Source organism: Rhinolophus sinicus, chromosome 8 (assembly GCF_057876585.1).
Source record: "Rhinolophus sinicus isolate RSI-liver-muscle chromosome 8, RSI-T2T, whole genome shotgun sequence".
NCBI lineage: Eukaryota > Metazoa > Chordata > Mammalia > Chiroptera > Rhinolophidae > Rhinolophus > Rhinolophus sinicus.
This window is the reverse complement of record NC_142508.1, coordinates 45623394-45640894: the sequence shown is the minus strand read 5'-3', so window position 1 is coordinate 45640894 and position 17501 is coordinate 45623394. Positions and strand designations below refer to the sequence as shown.

The following is a 17501-nucleotide window of genomic DNA, read 5'->3' as shown; positions in this document are numbered from 1 at the left end:
GGAACTGTTCCCCCACACAGGTACACACACATCACTCTGTCATTGAAAAGTGTAAAGTTTAACCTCCCAGTCTACCATGATGGTCCAGCTCAGGTGTTATTCTGACCTACAACTCTATTATCTGACCCCTCTGACCATTTGGTGTTTTGGTTTCAGAGGCACCAGGATGGCTGTCTCTAAGGAGTCCCATTTTTCCTTGATTCTTGGTTTTCAATCGAAACATCAATGTTTGGACTCTGTAGTTCTGACTCCAGAACCTATTCAGTTTCCATTCACATTTTATATTCTTGGGGGATCTTCATAGGAGATAGAAAAATAAAATGGCTGCTCTTCCTGTGTATCTGAGATTCCATGATATTTCCTGGGCCTGTATCAGCCCTCTGTGCCTGTTCAGGCCTCTCAGCCATTTCTTCAGTTCTCTTTTTGCCGTATGTGTGTAAGAAAAATGGGGTGGATCTTTTGAGGTTGTGACACAAGAGTTAATATAAAGAATTGACATTGGAGTGGCCGGATGGCTCAGTTGGTTAGAGCAAGAGCTCTTAACAACAAGGTTGCTGATTGAATTTGCACATGGGATGGTGGGCTGCGCCCCCTGCAACTAAGATTGAAAATGGCAACTGGACTTGGAGCTGAGCTGCGCCCTCCACAACTAGATTGAAGGACAACAACTTGACTTGGAGCTGATGGGCCCTGGAAAAACACACTATTACTATTCTCCAACATTCCCCAATTTAAAATTAAAAAAAAAAAAAAAAAAAGAATTGACACTGCAATCCTGTCTGATCTCATTGCTATGTGGGAGTGTATCTCAGTCTTTCAGGTGTTCACCCTACAGCCTGTGGGCAGAGCACACAGCCGCTTGCTTCTCAAGAACCCATACAATTTCACCCTCTTTTTTTATTACCTTATCTTGTATTTATCTTCTTCTAGCTCCCTATGTAGACAGGAATATAGAAAGACCTTGGCCTTCTGATCTCTTCTTTTCCTCTGAGATTTTTACGTGAGACTTGCTTTTGAAGTATACATTTTAAGGGTCTAAAGTTTTGTCCTCTTTTCCTGCTGTGATGACCCACCTTTAGATGATAGACAACTTCTGGTGGACTGCATCATGAAAAGCGTTTCCTAGGTAACAGAAAATTCTTAAAGGAGAACAGTGATTAATACATCACAGTATTATCCTGCTACGTAAAGAAGTGCCTCTTGAAGCCACTGGGAAGAGTGATCAGCATGTCCCTGCATATACTGAGAGAGAAAGTATCAGGAGAGCCTGAGTGATGAGCGCCTCCAATTGTTTTTCTAGTTTCTGTGGGATGTAACAGTGCCTCCCTAGGGCAGTGTGACAGTGTTGATCAGACATAATGTGATCATCTCCTTTGAGCTGGCAATAAAAAGTGTAGCAGCTTATCCTAAGGAGAACACCTTCCAAGTTCGCAACCTAATATCTGTGAGACTGTTGACCAAACTACTGTTCCTGCCACGTTGTTCATCCTGTGTGTGCGCTGTTGTTCATTCACCTTGAACATACATGATTTTGACACATCTTATTGAGGGAGCTTATAAAATTGAATGATGTCTCCATTTCTTACTCTAATGTATTTTGGCTTTTTAAGCCACTGATACTTCTATCTTGCAAATTTCATTGTTATCAGTGACTTTGTTTTTATTTAATCATCAGTTCCGTATATTTGATGACACTTGCAGTGTTTTTTATATCTACAGTTTGGGACTGCGGAGTCATTGTTTTAACACATATTTTTTCAAATAAATCAATGGCCTTTTTTTAAAATGAGAATTTTCTATATCTTGAGAACATACTTTTTAAAAAAATTTAGTTGCCTTATACCATTCAATTGATTTGCCGTAGTTTTTAATATAAGATCCATTCCTTTTTCCATATGCATAGTTTTCTAAAAGTAACTTTTGAATTTTATTTTAATTTCACTGACTTTTTCTTTTTTTGCTGCAAGTAATTATTTACCCTTTCTGGATTCATCATGTACATCTTGGTATACTAACCTAGTATTTAAATATATCATTGTATTTAATAAAACGAGCAATTTTTTACAATCTGTGTTTTCCTCATTACTACTACTTCTAATGTGTATGTTTTCCAGAAAATTCCTTAAGTTCTTGTAATTACATATTTCAGTTCATGAAGCCTATTATGTTCCCTGTCCTCTTTTTCAACTTAATTTTATATAGTCACCTGGTCCTCGTTGACATACATGTCACTGCTGTCCTGTTGTTCTCGCTGTTATTGGCTGCTTATGTGGCTGACCACATCCGTGCACATAGACCTTTGCCATGAATCACCGTGGCACTGCCAAACCTTGTCCATACTCTTAGATGCTGCTCCTAACACTGCCCTTCCATATTCACCATTCCGTGCTCTTGTAGTAATGCTCCTTTAGGGTGCTGTTTTCTGATGATGTTTCTGAAGTCAGAGTTCATTACTTTTGGATAAGTGCATATTCATTTCTATTGATTTGTAATAAACACACACACACACACACACACACACACACACACACAATTTGGAGCACTTCTCACCTAATGTTTCTTATATGTCTTGGATTGTAATGTTAAAAGATCCAAAGATATGATTTCAAGTAATTTTAAAATTCCAGCAAAACAGATTCTGGTTTTTTCATATAACAAACAGACATTTGGATTTAAAAACTTATGCCAAAATTGGTAAATTTCTATCTTCTTTAGTTTACAAATAGCTTTTTACCAAATATAATCATATCTCCAAAGAGTTTCAACCTTGGCAAAAGCCTCCTGCTAACTTTACTTTCACCATACAACCTCTCTGCCCCCCAGTAAGAGGATCATAGTGCAGCACATTTCATTGCTAGACCTTTGAGATGGTTTAATTGCATACACGTCTGTTTCGACAGAGTGAATTCATCCATTTTCCTCTTGAATTTTTTTTTTTTTTATTATTGGGGGAGGGAAACAGGACTTTATTGAGGAACAGTGTGTACTTCCAGGATGTTTTCCAAGTCAAGTTGTCCTTTCAATCGTAGTTGTGCAGGGTGCAGTTAAGCTCCAGTTGCTGTTGTTAGTTGCAGGGGGCACAGCTCACCATCCCTTGCTGGAGTTGAACTGGCAACCTTGTGTTTGAGAGACTGCACTCCAACCAACTGAACCATCCGAGAGCTCAGCGGCAGCTCAACTCAAGGTGCCCATGTTCAATCTTAGTTGCAGGGGGCGCTGCCCACCATCCCTTGCGGGACTCGAGGAGTTGAACTGGCAACCTTGTGGTTGAGAGCCCACTGGCCCATGTGGGAATCGAACTGGCAGCCTTCGGAGTTAGGAGCATGGAGCTCTAACGGCCTGAGCCACCGGGCCGGCCCCTAAATGCTGGCATTTTAATTATGATGTGTCTTGATATTGGTCTGTTTGGATTCATGTTATTTGGGACTCTCTACACTTCCTGGGCTTGCATATTTCCTTTGCCAGGTTAGAGAAATTTTTCATCATTCTTTCTTCAAATGGGTCTTCAATTCCTTGCTCTCTCTCTCTTCTTCTGGTACCTTTATAGTGTGAATGTTGGTGTGCTTGCTGTTGTCCCAGAGGATCCTAAAATTCTCCTATTTTTTTTTATTCCTTTTTCTTTTTGCTATTCTGATTAGGTGTTTCCTGCTACCTCATCTTCTAAATCACTGATTTGATCCTCTGCTTCATCTAATCTATTACTGGTTCCCTCTAATGTATTCTTTATTTCTGTTATAGTATTCTTTATTTCTGACTGGGTCTTTTTATGTTTTCTATCTCCATTTTATGTTTCCTGTCTTTGTTGAAGTTCTCCTTGAGATCACTGAGCATCCTTCTAACCAGTGTTTTGAACTCTGCATCGGTAGATTACTTGTCTCCATTTTGTTTAGTTCTTTTTCTGGAGTTTTGTTCTGTTCTTTCATTTGGGACATGTTCCTTTGTTTCCCCATTTTGGCTGCCTCCCTGTGTTTGTTTCTATGTATTAGGCAGAGCTTCTATGTCTCCTGGTCTTAGTAGAGTGGACTTATGTAGTAGATGTGATATGGGGCTCACCTGACCTGTGTGCTCCAGATGTGTTCCTTGTGTGGGTTGTGTGTGCCCTCCTGTTGTAATTAAGCCTTGGTTGTTGTTTGCATGTCATTTGGAGGGGTTGACCCTCCGGCTGATTTGTTGTGAGGACTGGCCGTGACGTTGTGGTACAGGGGCTGACTCTACAGAGCAAAATCTGCCTCAGCAGGGTCTGGTGCCTGCCCAATTCACCCCTTTGGTGTGTCGTCCTTGGAGACAGCTAGGTGATGCTCCAGCTTATTTTGAAGCTGGCTACTGGGTGCATCAGCCCCAGGACCACCTGGGAGGGGACCCACTGCAGGTCAAGTTCAGCCACAGCCTGTGTTCTACCCAGGGCTATCCAGCAGAAGCAACAAAGGAATTGGCAGATGGCCACTGCCTACACTGTGCTTGGAAGTGCTTTGAGAGGCCAATCCACAAACCATGGCTGGCTGCCGCTAATACCAGGCTTAGGGCTGCTCAGCCAGAGGTATGGGACACACTGAATCCAGATGCTGCTTGTCTGGATTCTGCAAACCTTTGAGAGACTTAGGAAGGTCTGCAGCATGACCCAAGGCAGGCAATTTGTATGAAAAGCCACTGGAAGAGGCTTGGGTGTGCCCAAAAGTTGAGTGGGGTGGGGTTTCAGGGAATCAGGGTGAATGAGTGGTGTCAGCCAGCTTAATGGAGACTCAGATATGGCAGCCACCTTTGTCTGCATGCAGAAGCAGGGAGGGCTCAACAAAGACCGGATCTTATAATTTTTGCTCCAAAAGACGCATTAGAGCTGATTGTCCGGCTAGGTCTTATTTTCAAGGAAACACAGTACCTCTCATGTAGTAGCTTTCTTTAGCATTCTGGAGATCAAGGCTCTTTCATTTTCAGTACTTTCTGAGTAATTCTGGACCACACTTCCATTGTTTATTCATGCATTTCCTTAATCCTGGTGTGCATAGAGCTGATGGAGCATCCAGATGGGACCTAAACATGAAATCTTCACTGATAGCCCAGGACTTGACAACACCCTACTCCAATGGGTCTCTTGGATATTAATGGCTTCCCCTCTCAATGTCACAAAAGGACATTTTCAATAGTTACAGGACATTAGTTCATGGTGAGAATCGTTCACACTGTATAGGAAGCCAGAACAGAGAGAGTGAACAGTAGCTCTGGGACCCAGGAAAGAAGTATTCTAAAGAGCTGACCTTGACTGTCATAAGAAGAAAAAAAGTAGTTGAAAACGTTAGGTAGGAACATCAGAAGTAGTGAAGTAAATGTTTGCATGTTCTAAATACATGTCATTTCAGGAGAGAAAAAGGACACGGCTCTTGCCATGAGATTTGGCACTTACTTGAGAAGCTGTCATTTCTTCCTCTTCCTCCTCCATCTCTACTTATGTTGAGAGGTCATGAGACTATGGGAAAGGCATCAGCAGAGCCTCTTTACCTGCTACCACCACACCCACAGGCAGAAGGACCTTGAATTGCAGAAAAGGCCACCCGTTCTATCCTTTGTCACAGGAGATGCAGGAACAATGAGCTCATACATGGAGACCAACTTGTTTCTTTTCCCTCTCCTCAAGGGCCCTCCCACAGAACACCCACAAATTCTGGTACAGCATGAGGACTGTGGGCTACACTGACCTACTCCTTCCAAATCCACAGAGTAGTAGATCCTGTTACCTCCTCTTGGACCAGAGCCTACACTCAGTTCTCATAAATTATAAAACAGCCCTCGTGCTTAACCCTGGGCTCACCTTAGAATGACTTGCAGCACTGATTAAAACACTGATGCTCTACCCAGACCAATAGAGAAACTGTGGGGGAGGGCACATGTGATGATCTTTCTTAAAACACAAGGGATCCTAATAGGAAACCTGAGCTAAGAACCACTTATCTAAGCCTTACTTCTCAAGCTATAATGTGCATGTGAATTATCTGATGTTCAAAAAATATATATCTGATGTTCCAAACCACTGGCAAATAAATTGATTCTACGGGTTTGAAGTGGGACCCATGAATTGGCATCTTTAACAAGTTCCATTAAGTGCTGATGTTGCAAACCCTGGACCCCGTTCCCTGTAGCACCACACCAGAAAAAGCAGATCTGAGCCCTTACACCACCTTATCCCAACACAAATACTGTCGGTTCCCAGTGAAGTCTACCAGTCACTGCTTTGAAAGATCATGATTTTTGCTGGCCCTTTAAAGTTTACAGATAGAGAAGGCAGTGATGTCTGAGCACTTTACCTTTCCTTCTGAAGATGTGTACAAATATATTCACTCACACCTTCCTCCTTAGTTCTCTCACTCCTAAATTATATATTTAACTAAATATATTTATGTAGTGCATTCAGTGTATATCAAAACAATGAAAATCGGTTATGTAGGCTCAGAAGAACGGCATGTGAAAAGTATAGGGTAAAAACGTTTTAAATAGTGATTCAGAATTCCAAAAGTATGGACTGTAATTATACTTTGGACTTTGTTAATTTACCTTTTGTTAAGCAGAGTCCCCTCATGTTGGATGGTGAGCAGCAGTTAGAGAAAAGACCACAAGCAAAACTTCAATAGACAAGTTTATTATTCACAGGCCCTGGAGGAAGTACACAGCACACCTCAGGGGGCTACACGGGGAGGCCAAGCCAGGATGCAGGCAGAGTGGCAGGACCCAGGGCACATGCATTTATTAGGATCCATAGGAAGACTGCTTTGGTGTTCTTGAGCTTAGTCCAAACCAGTCAATTCAAACCAAAAAGAAAAACGTTTTGGTAAGCTCTGCAGCAATCTTATCTAAGGAGAAGACAAGGTGAAGGCCCTGAGGTAGAAGGGAGACTACTGCTCACAGAGGCTTCTGGAGAAGTCATATTAGGCGTTTATATTTCCTTGTGACTCTGTCCAGTGTATGTACTAGTGGGAGATCGGAGTGTCAGTTCAAGTCTCCTTAGATATACATAAAGTAAATGCCAAGGAAGCAATATTATAATGTATTTTAGCTAAACTGTTAAAAATACTCTTATATCATGTCTATTGTAACTATCATAATATCCCAGTAGGTACAATAAAAAGAAAAAATACAATATATAAAGTATGAAGAAAATCTTTTCACATTATGTAAGGTTTAAGGCCTCTGGGGAAAGGGATTGCTAACAATGTCATTCCACTGCATTCCCAAATGATAAATTGTTACCTACAACCTTGAATAAGGTGGGATATTTTGATTTTGGTGGCAGGATAACAGCACATTCATTACACAACAGTATAAACATATTCAAATTCATTCAGCTTTATTAATTAAAATATATTATGGTCACACACAACTCTATCTAAATAAAGCATTGCAACCCTACTGGTTGTACGGGTCATAATACACATTACAAGCATTCAAGAAGCATTTCTATACTTTTTTTTCTTTCTTTTTAATCGGGGAACAGTGTGTTTTCCCAGGACCTATCAGCTCCAAGTCAAGTTGTTGTTTTCTATCTAGTTGTGGAGGGCGCAGCTCACTGGCCCATGTGGGAATTGAACGGGGGACGTTGGTGTTGTGAGCGTTGCGCTCTAACCAACTGAGCCAACTGGCCGGCCCCATTCCTATTCTTCTGATAGAATGATCTGAGAGCTATGCTTCCTATGGTTTTCAAGGCTAATTGTTTAGTGAAGATAGATATTCAAGAATTTTATGTACCTAAGGATGAGTTATCTATACTTTTCTCAAATATTTGTGAACACTTCTTTATTTCAACCACATCAAATAATATTCATGACTTCTATCTATGGCCACAATGAAGATACATCAGGATTATAATGAACTGTCATGTTTTATTCCTCAAAGAGAAATTGATAAAACTATTGGAAATTCAAAATATTCCTGTCTTACGTTAATGCAAAGAAAGATGCCCTGAACACCTACTTCATGGTGACTTACATCAATGTTCCAAGTCAACCACAAACAGCATCTTCATTTAAAGTTTCTTCATACATTGTGTCTTACATTGTCCTCAATTTTCCATGGAAAAACAGATATGAGTGAATCCCACCTGATACCCAAGGGCTCTCAGATCTGAGGCAGCTAGACTCAAACCCATGACTCATATACACAGTAGAAACACAGGCACAGCATGAAGTGATTTGACAGTTGAATCACATTAATATTTTCTTTTCAAAAAATCTCAAATATGAAGATACATTGTAAGTAATTATACCTGTTCCTTGATACTTTGAAGTATACTAACAAGTGAGTTATCTAAATTTTTAAACTTTGGATTATTCTCTGTAAGTAAGTATTCCACTTTAGAGTAATATCTAAGAAGTGTTATTGACTTACTACTTTTGACTGTGAATTCTGATATTTCAGATTTTGTTTTCTACTTAATACTTTCCCACATTTTTTAATATCTTTAAAGTCACTTTCCAGCATGAACTCTGGGAGGTTTCTCTGAAGTGTATATTTTGAACAAAGGGCTTTCATTATTTATTGCAAACGTAGAATTTCTCTCCAGTATGCATTCTCACATTGAGTAAGGCCGTAGGTCCAGCTAAAGGGTTTACCACATTCTTTACAGTTTTAAACTTTCTGTCCAATATGAATTTTAATATGTCGATGAAGATGTGTATGCTGAATAAAGGCTTTGTCACATTCTCTACATTTATAAGGTTTCTCTCCAGTATGAATTCTCTCATGTTGAGTAAGTTTTGAGCACTGGTTAAAAGCTTTGCCACATTCCTTACATTTGTAAGGCTTCTCTCCAGTATGGATTCCCTGATGTCGAGTAAGGATTGAGCTCTGGTTAAAGGCTTTGCCACATTCTCTACATTTGTAAGGCTTCTCTCCAGTATGGATTCTCTGATGTCGAATAACATTTGAGCTCTGCTTAAAGGCTTTGCCACATTCTGTACATTTATAAGGCTTCTCTGTGGTATGCATTCTCTGATGGTTAGTAAGATATGAATGCCAGTTAAAGGTTTTACCACATTCTTTACATTTATAAGATTCCTCTTCATTACAGATTCTCTCTTTTAGATTGTATACTAGACTGAAAACTCTCACACACTGATTACATTGGCAAGGTTCCTCCCCGCTATGAATATTCTGATGTTCAGTAAGATTTAAAGATTGATTCAAAGATTTGCCACCTTCACAACATTTATCTGTCTTCTCTACAATATGAATACTCTGATGTGTAAGAAGATTTGAGCTTTGAACAAACAGTTTCCCATATTTATAATGGTTCTCTGGAAGCTGAATCCTCTGATGTTTATGAGGATTTGATCCTTGGTTAAATTTTTTCCAAGATTCATTGAATTGATAACTTCTTTCTTCATTGTGTGTACTCTAGTAATCATGGAAGATAGAATGGCCTTTAGTGAGGGCTCTTATTACACACATAAAGTTGTTCCCCGTGAACTATTCTGTGATACCTACTGAACCATAATGATCGCATAGAGACCCTCCCAGGTTTATGAAAATTACAGATTTTGGAATGAGGAGGAATTATTTCTCAGTGGAACAATAATGAAGCCTTGGTTATGGGCTTCTCAAACTTATTACATTTAGAATTTATACCTTCATTTTTAAATCTCTATTAGAAATGTTTGCCTAAATGTTTAATTGAATTCTATATTTTAAATAATTTAAATCGTTATTCTCACCATGGACTAAGTCACATCCCAATTTGCCCAAATTTCCTTTCTAACACTATCTTTAAAAAATTGTTTTTCATCTTTATGTTCAGAAACATTATTCTGAAAACATAACTGACTTAAAGTGGGAGTTTTCCAAAGATGTTTTATACCCTTGATCTCTTTTGGCAACACTGATTTTTATCATGGGGAATTTCCCATCATAACAGTCTATCTGCCCTTCACACTCCCCTTCACATTCCTAGTCTTTCACTAAGTGTAAATTCTCAAGGTCACACCTTCTATATCTTACCAGTAGCATTTGGTGAAATGAATCTTCTATGCCTGGCTTTGGCAACAAGCCCAGGGTGTCATGAGGAGACATATCTGAAAGATACCAAATAAATTATCACCGTTACTAAACTCAGGTAAATATACTTTAAATTCTAATGTACAAAATTAATATTGATAAGAAGACTTCAGCAAGATGGCAGAAGAGGAAGCACCAAAACTTCACTTATCCATGGAGATGTGAACTTATCAACAATTACTAACCCAACTGTCTTTTTTAGTATTCTAGATACCAGTTAAGAGATCACAGCACCCCCAGGAAAGCATAAAATGAGGAAGAATCACATCAAATAAGGAAGAAAAGTGGCTTACATCTTCCTCACAATAGCTGCTCACCCTACCCAGCATACATAAAATGACTGTGAGAAAACTCCCAACTCCCAGTTTCTTCTCAGGAGGGAAATGGATGAGGGTACTGTGCATCCAATGATCTGGCTTTTTCAACTGCCTGAGGGACTTCTTTAGGTTTTGCATGACACAGAGTGCTAAGGGAATGGCAGTACACTGTGAATACATTGTGGTGACTACTATGAAAAAAGGTTAGTAATTGTTCAAACATCAGAGACTAAATACTAAAGGCAGATATCAAGGACAGGAAGATATCATGCGTTCTGAAGAAGAAACAGAAAACATTTTAAGGGAAATCACAGAGAGAGAGACAGAGACACAGACACAGACACAGAGAGAGAGAATACACGCTCCTGGGACAGATTTGACAGGCTTTAGAATTTCTAGCACAGTTAATTGTTATTTATGTTGTCTTGTGCAAAGTAAGCTTATAAAGCCTATGACCAGGAGCTGTAAAATTCCCAAATCTAAACAAAAGATTGCTAGGCATATTCACTTGAAATTAATAAAAAATAAATTGGGTGGTTTGTTTGCTCAATGGTTAGAGCACAGTGCTCATATCACCAAGGTCACTGGTTCAATTCCCACATGGGCCAGTGAGCTGTGCCCTCCAGAACTAGATTGAAAACAATGACTTGACATGCTGCTGATGGGTCCTGAGAAAAACACACTGTTCCCCAATATTCCCCAATAAAAATAATTAATTAATTATTAAAAAGATAACTAGGCATATAAAGAAACAAAAACATGGTCCAATCAGAGGAACAAAATAAATCTCCAGAAATTGGCCCTAAATTAATGGAGATCTATTAATTACCTGACCAACAATTCAAAAATAACCATCTTAAAGGTGCTCAATTGGGAAACAGAGAAAATAGATAAACAACTAAATAATATCAGGAAAATCATATGTGACCAAAATGAAAATACAAGGAGACAGAAAATACAAAAAAAGAACCACATAAATTAGGGGCTGAAAAATAAAATACCTGAATTTAAAAATACACTACAGGGGCCGGCCCGGTGGCTCAGGCAGTTAGAGCTCCATGCTCCTAACTCTGAAGGCTGCCGGTTCGATTCTCACATGGGCCAGTGGGCTCTCAACCACAAGGTTGCCAGTTCAATCCCTCGAGTCCCGCAAGGGATGGAGGGCTCCGCCCCCTGCAACTAAGATTGAACACGGCACCTTGAGCTGAGCTGCTGCTGAGCTGCTGGTTGGCTCAGTTGGTTGGAATGCGTCCTCTCAACCACAAGGTTGCCGGTTGCACTCCCGCAAGGGATGATGGGCTGTGCCCCCTGCAGCTAGAAAACGGCAACTGGACCTGGAGCTGAGCTGCGCCCTCCACAACTAAGATTGAAAGGACAACAACTTGACTTGGAAAAAAAGGCCTGGAAGTACACAGTTTCCCAATAAAGTCCTGTTCCCCTTCCCCAATAAAATCTTAAAACAAACAAACAAACAAACAAACAAAAAACACTACAAATGTCAACAACAGACTTTATCAAGCAGAAGAAAGCATCAGACAACTTGAACACAGTTCACTTTCACTTATCAATTTAGGGAAGCAAGAATAATGTGGAAAAGTGAAGACAACATAAGGGACTCATGGTACACCAACAAGTAGACCAATAAACACATTAAGTGGACCCCATAAGGAGAGGAGAGTGAAAAGAAGCAGAAAGCTTATATAAAAAATTAATGGCTTAAAATTCCCACAATTGATGAAGAAACACATACTAATTCAAGCATTTTCCTTAATTCTAAGTAGGATGAATATAAAAGTATCAACAGACACATTATAAGGAAACTATAATGATAACAAACAAAAAGTGAATCTAGAAAGCAGAAAAAAAAAAGCGACATGTCATGTTAAAAACAGCTCCTCTAAGATTATCAGTGTGTTTCTCAGAAGAAACCTTGTACAAAGAAGAGCATGGAATAAAATACTGAAAGTGCTGAAAGAACAAAAACTATCAACCAAGAATACTTTATCTGGCAAAAATGCCCTTCAATAGGGAGTAATAAAGACTTTCCCAGATGAAAAACCCTAAGAAGTTTCTCACTGTTAGACCTGGCCTAGGATAAGTGATAAAGAAAGTCCTTCTAGTGTAAATAAAGGTATTCTAAACAACACAAAGCCATGTGAAAATATAAAGTTCTCTGGTAAATGTATATGTATATATACATACACACTTGTGTGTGTGTCTGTGTGTGTGTGTGAGTGCGTGTGTATGTGTAGCCACAGGATGTGGAGTACATCACAGAGAAGATAGTCAATGGTATTGTAACAGCTATATATGATGTCGCAGGGGTAGTAGATTGGGGGATTATCACTTTGTGAGGGGTGTAAATGTCTAACTATTGTGTTGTTTTGTACACTTGAAACTATTATAATAAATAAAGAGGGGAGGAAAAAAAAGTTTAAAAAGCAAACAAACAGGGCCGGCCTGGTGGCTCAGGCGGTTAGAGCTCCATGCTCCTAACTCCGAAGGCTGCCGGTTCAATTCCCACATGGGCCAGTGGGGTCTCAACCACAAGGCTGATGGTTCAACTCCTCGAGTCCCGCAAGAGGTAGTGGGCTCCGCCCCCTGCAACTAAGATTGAACAAGGCACCTTGAGCTGAGCTGCCACTGAGCTCCCAGATGGCTCAGTTGGTTGGAGTGTGTCCTCTCAACCACAAGGTTGCCGGTTCGATTCCTTGACTCCTGCAAGGGATGGTGGGCTGTGCCCCCTACAACTAGCAACGGCAACTGGACCTGGAGCTGAGCTGCGCCCTCCACAACTAAGACTGAAAGGACAACAACTTGACTTGGAAAAAAGGCCTAGAAGTACACACTGTTCCCCAATAAAGTCCTGTTCCCCTTCCCCAGTAAAATCTAAAAAAAAAAAACAAAAAAAAGCAAGCAAACAAAACCATTGAGCATTAACCAAGAAAAAAACTAAACCAGTCATTAAACAAGGTAGGGGTAAAATTATACAAATATGCACATAATTTTAATGGCAATAGGCACATGGCTAGTTCGTATTTAAATTAAAACCCCCATGTCTTAAGTGGGTTGAGAACTGTCTGTCATTCACTTTCTTAATAATTAAGTAAACACCAAAAACGAAATTAACTAAGTTTGGAGAACCTACCATAAAAAAGGAAACACAGTATTATGGAATTACAAAACAAGAATAACAGAAAATTTATCCCCAAGAATTCTGAGTACTATGTAGATGTGCTATTAAAAAAGAACCCTTCTAGGGTGGCTAGTTAGCTCAGTTGGTTAGAGCGTGGTGCTGATAACACCAAGGTTGCCTGTTCGATCCCCGCATGGGCCACTGTGAGTTATACCCTCCTTTAAAAAGAAAAAAGAACTCTTCTGTAAAACTATAATTTCCAATGGTGACTGTGCTCCCACGAAGAGCAAGCATTTTGAATCACTAGCATATGTTGTACAGTGGGAAAATTTCACAAAAAAGGCACAAGAATCATTCATAAATAGCTCTAATAAAAATGTTTAATAAATATTTAAATAACACTAGAAAAGTGTATTATGTTATTAATATATTTCTGCTATTCTTACACAAAATGTGTAGGCTGTAATGCATCCTACAGAAAAAAACCCACTGATTTCTAAATAAAGGAACAAGAAAGTTGTAAACTATGAAGAGAATCACTGATCTAGAAAATTAACTTTTGAGATTAAAATATGCCACCATTAAGATACATGTTGAGGAAAGTAGATGAAAAACCTATTACTTTTACCTGAAGTAAACTTACATTTATGAACTCAACATGTTAATAAGTATGGGTGCCAACTAATTATCGAACTCATTTACAAAAGGTGTACATTTGAGCATGTTAACATCAAAATTTTTTAACCTAAAATCATAGATGAGGGGCAGCCGGTTAGCTCAGTTGTTTAGAGCACGGTGCTCATAACATCAAGGTTGCTGGTTCGATCCCTGCATGGGCCACTGTGAGCTGCGCCTTCCACAACTAGATAGAAACAACTACTTGACTTGGAGCTGATGGGTCCTGGAAAAACACTTAAAATAAATAAAATGTTTTTTTTTTTTTTTAAATAAATAAAACCATAGATGAATTTTACATAAAACTAATCAGAAAGTAAAAACATGTAGGCCCAAAAAACTTCATATTAAGACAAAATTATAAACTGATACTTTAAGAAATAAGTTAACAATTGAGATTTTACATTAGGTTGGCCAATGTTCTAAGCTCCCCTACAGAATTAAGATTTCTATGATGTAAATAGATATATTAAATTATTTTGCCATTGAGGAATTGGAGCATGACATTCGAGTTGACATTCTAATGTTAGTTCAACCAAGGAAAAGGGAAATTTTGAAGTGAAATAGGTTAGATTTTCTAATATTAGGGAGATGCTTTGCATTGTGATAAAATTACTGAGTTTGAATTTAGTAGGGTTATGTTTGAAGGCTCCATAAGATTATAAATAATAAAGCTGAAAACATGTGACATTTGTCCCCAATGTTCCTGGGATTTCTGAACCAAATCCCAATTATTTCCACCACTTCCCTTACATACTGCTGACATTAGGCAAAAACAAAACTTTAAAAATGGCTTAACAGAATTCCTCAGCAACATGCACAGCCGTTCCCAGGCCCATAAAGCAATGGAACAGTAGCCAGATCACGCGGCCCTCACAGTCCACGCGGAGGACTTTCGCTCTCACTGCAACTGTGATGGGAGATCCCTGGGGCAGAAGGAGAATCCTTAGAGGATGGAAGAGCAGGGTAAGTAAGTGTTGGAGAGGAGCTGTCCCTCTGAGAGAGTAACAGAACTAAACCAGAGCATCTCAAAAATCATTTTCATTGAAGCTGAACTTCCCAGTGCACAGTTTTAGGTCTGGCTTCCTACTTGACCTTTGGATCTCTCACCTTTGTCATCTACTTTACTCATTCCCACCTACCTGGGTGGATGGCTGTCTCCTTTATCTTCACTCCCCAGGCCTCCTGCTTTTGCTCCAATAAGGTGACCAGGTCTGGCTTAGCTACAGCGAGACCTGTTTATTAGAAAAGAGAAGTATTAGTTTTGCTGGAGATTCTCCCATTTCCAATCGAGTATTGTGCTTAGTAGAAAAGAGAACATTGTAGGTTCTAGAAAATCATTTCCCTCGAGACTGTTTTCTGACAGCCCCTTTAACACATAGGAGGGATTTTCAATGTTCAGATCTTGAGCTCCACTTCCAAGTACTGATGATACAAAAATAAGGGGTGGAAATTAGAGTTTAAGATGTAGTCAATACCATTTTACGCTTGAATTTCTAGAATTACCACTAATCTAGAGTGAAGGATGCATATTACCTCAAGAAAGAGTAAGGTTAAAGTCAAGATGAAACATTCTTAAGATTTTATTCTCTATACCAACAAACCCCTACTTATTTCCCTTCCGTAGAAATCTGAATGCCAGTCATGCAAAAAAGAATCTTTTAAGAGACATTTTTCAAAGGAAGGAAACAAAACCCTGAATGTGGTTTGGCCATTCTGGAAGGAAGTCATCCTCACCCAGGGAGACCAGGTTCCTGTAGTTCTCCAACATCACATCCATGTACAGTTTCTGCTGAGCGGGGCCCAGGCACTCCCACTCCTCCTGAGAGAATTCTATGAACACATCGCGGAATGTCAACAGTCCCTGAATTGAAAGACACATTTAACATGTGGCTGTGGGCAGAGTTCGTAATTTTACCTAAGATAAAAAGATACGAGAACTTGTTCTGACTTTGGTGAGTTTACTGTTTTAATCCAGTGCGATCATTTTCAATACAATAGTACACGTATGTTCTAATACATTCTCGGAGATACGAGAATTACATATGATCCACAAAACCACTATAAACACTACATATTTCTCAAAATTATAAAATAAAGGCATCGACATAGTCATACACATTTTTGAGTGCTATATTTATATGCTATATAGTATAAATTGTGTATATTTCTTAGAGGGAACTTTTGGGGAATTAGAAATGTACTTATCGCATTCTAAAGTGTAGAATATCATAATAGTGAAGTGAAGAACTTGTTAAAATGCAGATTTTGATTCATTCAGGAGTTCTAGGGTTGGATCTGAGTCTGCATTTCTAATAAGACATTAGCCCATAGGCCAAAGAATACATTTTTGTATAACAAAGAGGTCAAACTCCAAGGGAAAAATTTTGGATGACGTTGAACTTAAAGTTTTAAGGCAATTACAGATTCTAATGTAATGTGAAGAGTGGCAACATGAATCCAATTTGAACACTTACTGGTTCCTAGATGTCATTCTAACAGTTTTTCATAAATTAATGTAAAAAAAACCAAAATCTAGGAGGCCAAACATACTATTCTTCCTCTTTTTTTTTTTTTTTTTTTTTTTTTGGTGAAGACACCTTTATTTATTATTGTTTCCTTACATGCATGGGATTTCCCTTCTCTGCCTATTTTATATATATTTCTGTTAATGGTGAAGTTTGGCATCAGAAGTAGAATAATTGGCCTTTGTGGGGAAGCTCTGGATTTGAAACAGCTGAATATTATAAATTAGTGATGCTGATTCTCGTAAAGTTAATTGAAATGTCTTGTAAGACAGGCAGATTTTTTTTTTCTTTTTTTTATTATTAATTAGTTTCAGGTGCACAAGACAAAGCAAAACTTAGACATTTATCATTTATATCCCTCACACTGTGTGAACCCCCCTCCCCCCATCCACTATCCCTCTGTACGTTCCCAAAACCTCTCACCTTCCCCTTATCCCCACCCCCCTGCCCATCTAGCAACCCTCAGTTCTTCCTCTTTTATGATAATATTTTCTCAAACACCAAGTAAATGGTAGAGATTAGGTTTGAACCCAGGTTATCTGACCTACTGTTTTTCTAAAATGACACACAGGTCTATATACAGATATTACCCTAAAGCAGTGTTCATAGGTTTCAAAACTGCGAAGAGTGATGGAAATAAGTTTAAAAGATATCAACACAAACTTGATCTAATAACTTTTACATTTTATGCAAAGACCCATACATTAAAAAACTAATCATGTACACATTAAAATCGACAGAGTAGAAAATTGTTATAGTAGCTGAAATTAAGAAACATTTTCAATGGCATAAAACATAAATTTATTCATG

At 38.8% G+C, this 17501-nt stretch overlaps 2 protein-coding genes across 2 annotated transcripts in view; one reads left to right on the top strand and one right to left on the bottom strand.

Moving 5' to 3' along the window:
• Positions 1–17501, top strand: part of LOC148757566 (uncharacterized) — a 64771-nt gene that overhangs the window by 15516 nt on the left and 31754 nt on the right.
• LOC109457191 (uncharacterized) lies at positions 7161–16696 on the bottom strand. The gene is given in 5 exon segments (XM_088800751.1): positions 7161–8562; positions 8564–9378; positions 9979–10052; positions 15306–15398; positions 15859–16696. Coding segments are annotated over 5 exon segments (1218 nt in total). The 5' UTR covers positions 16046–16696; the 3' UTR covers positions 7161–8513.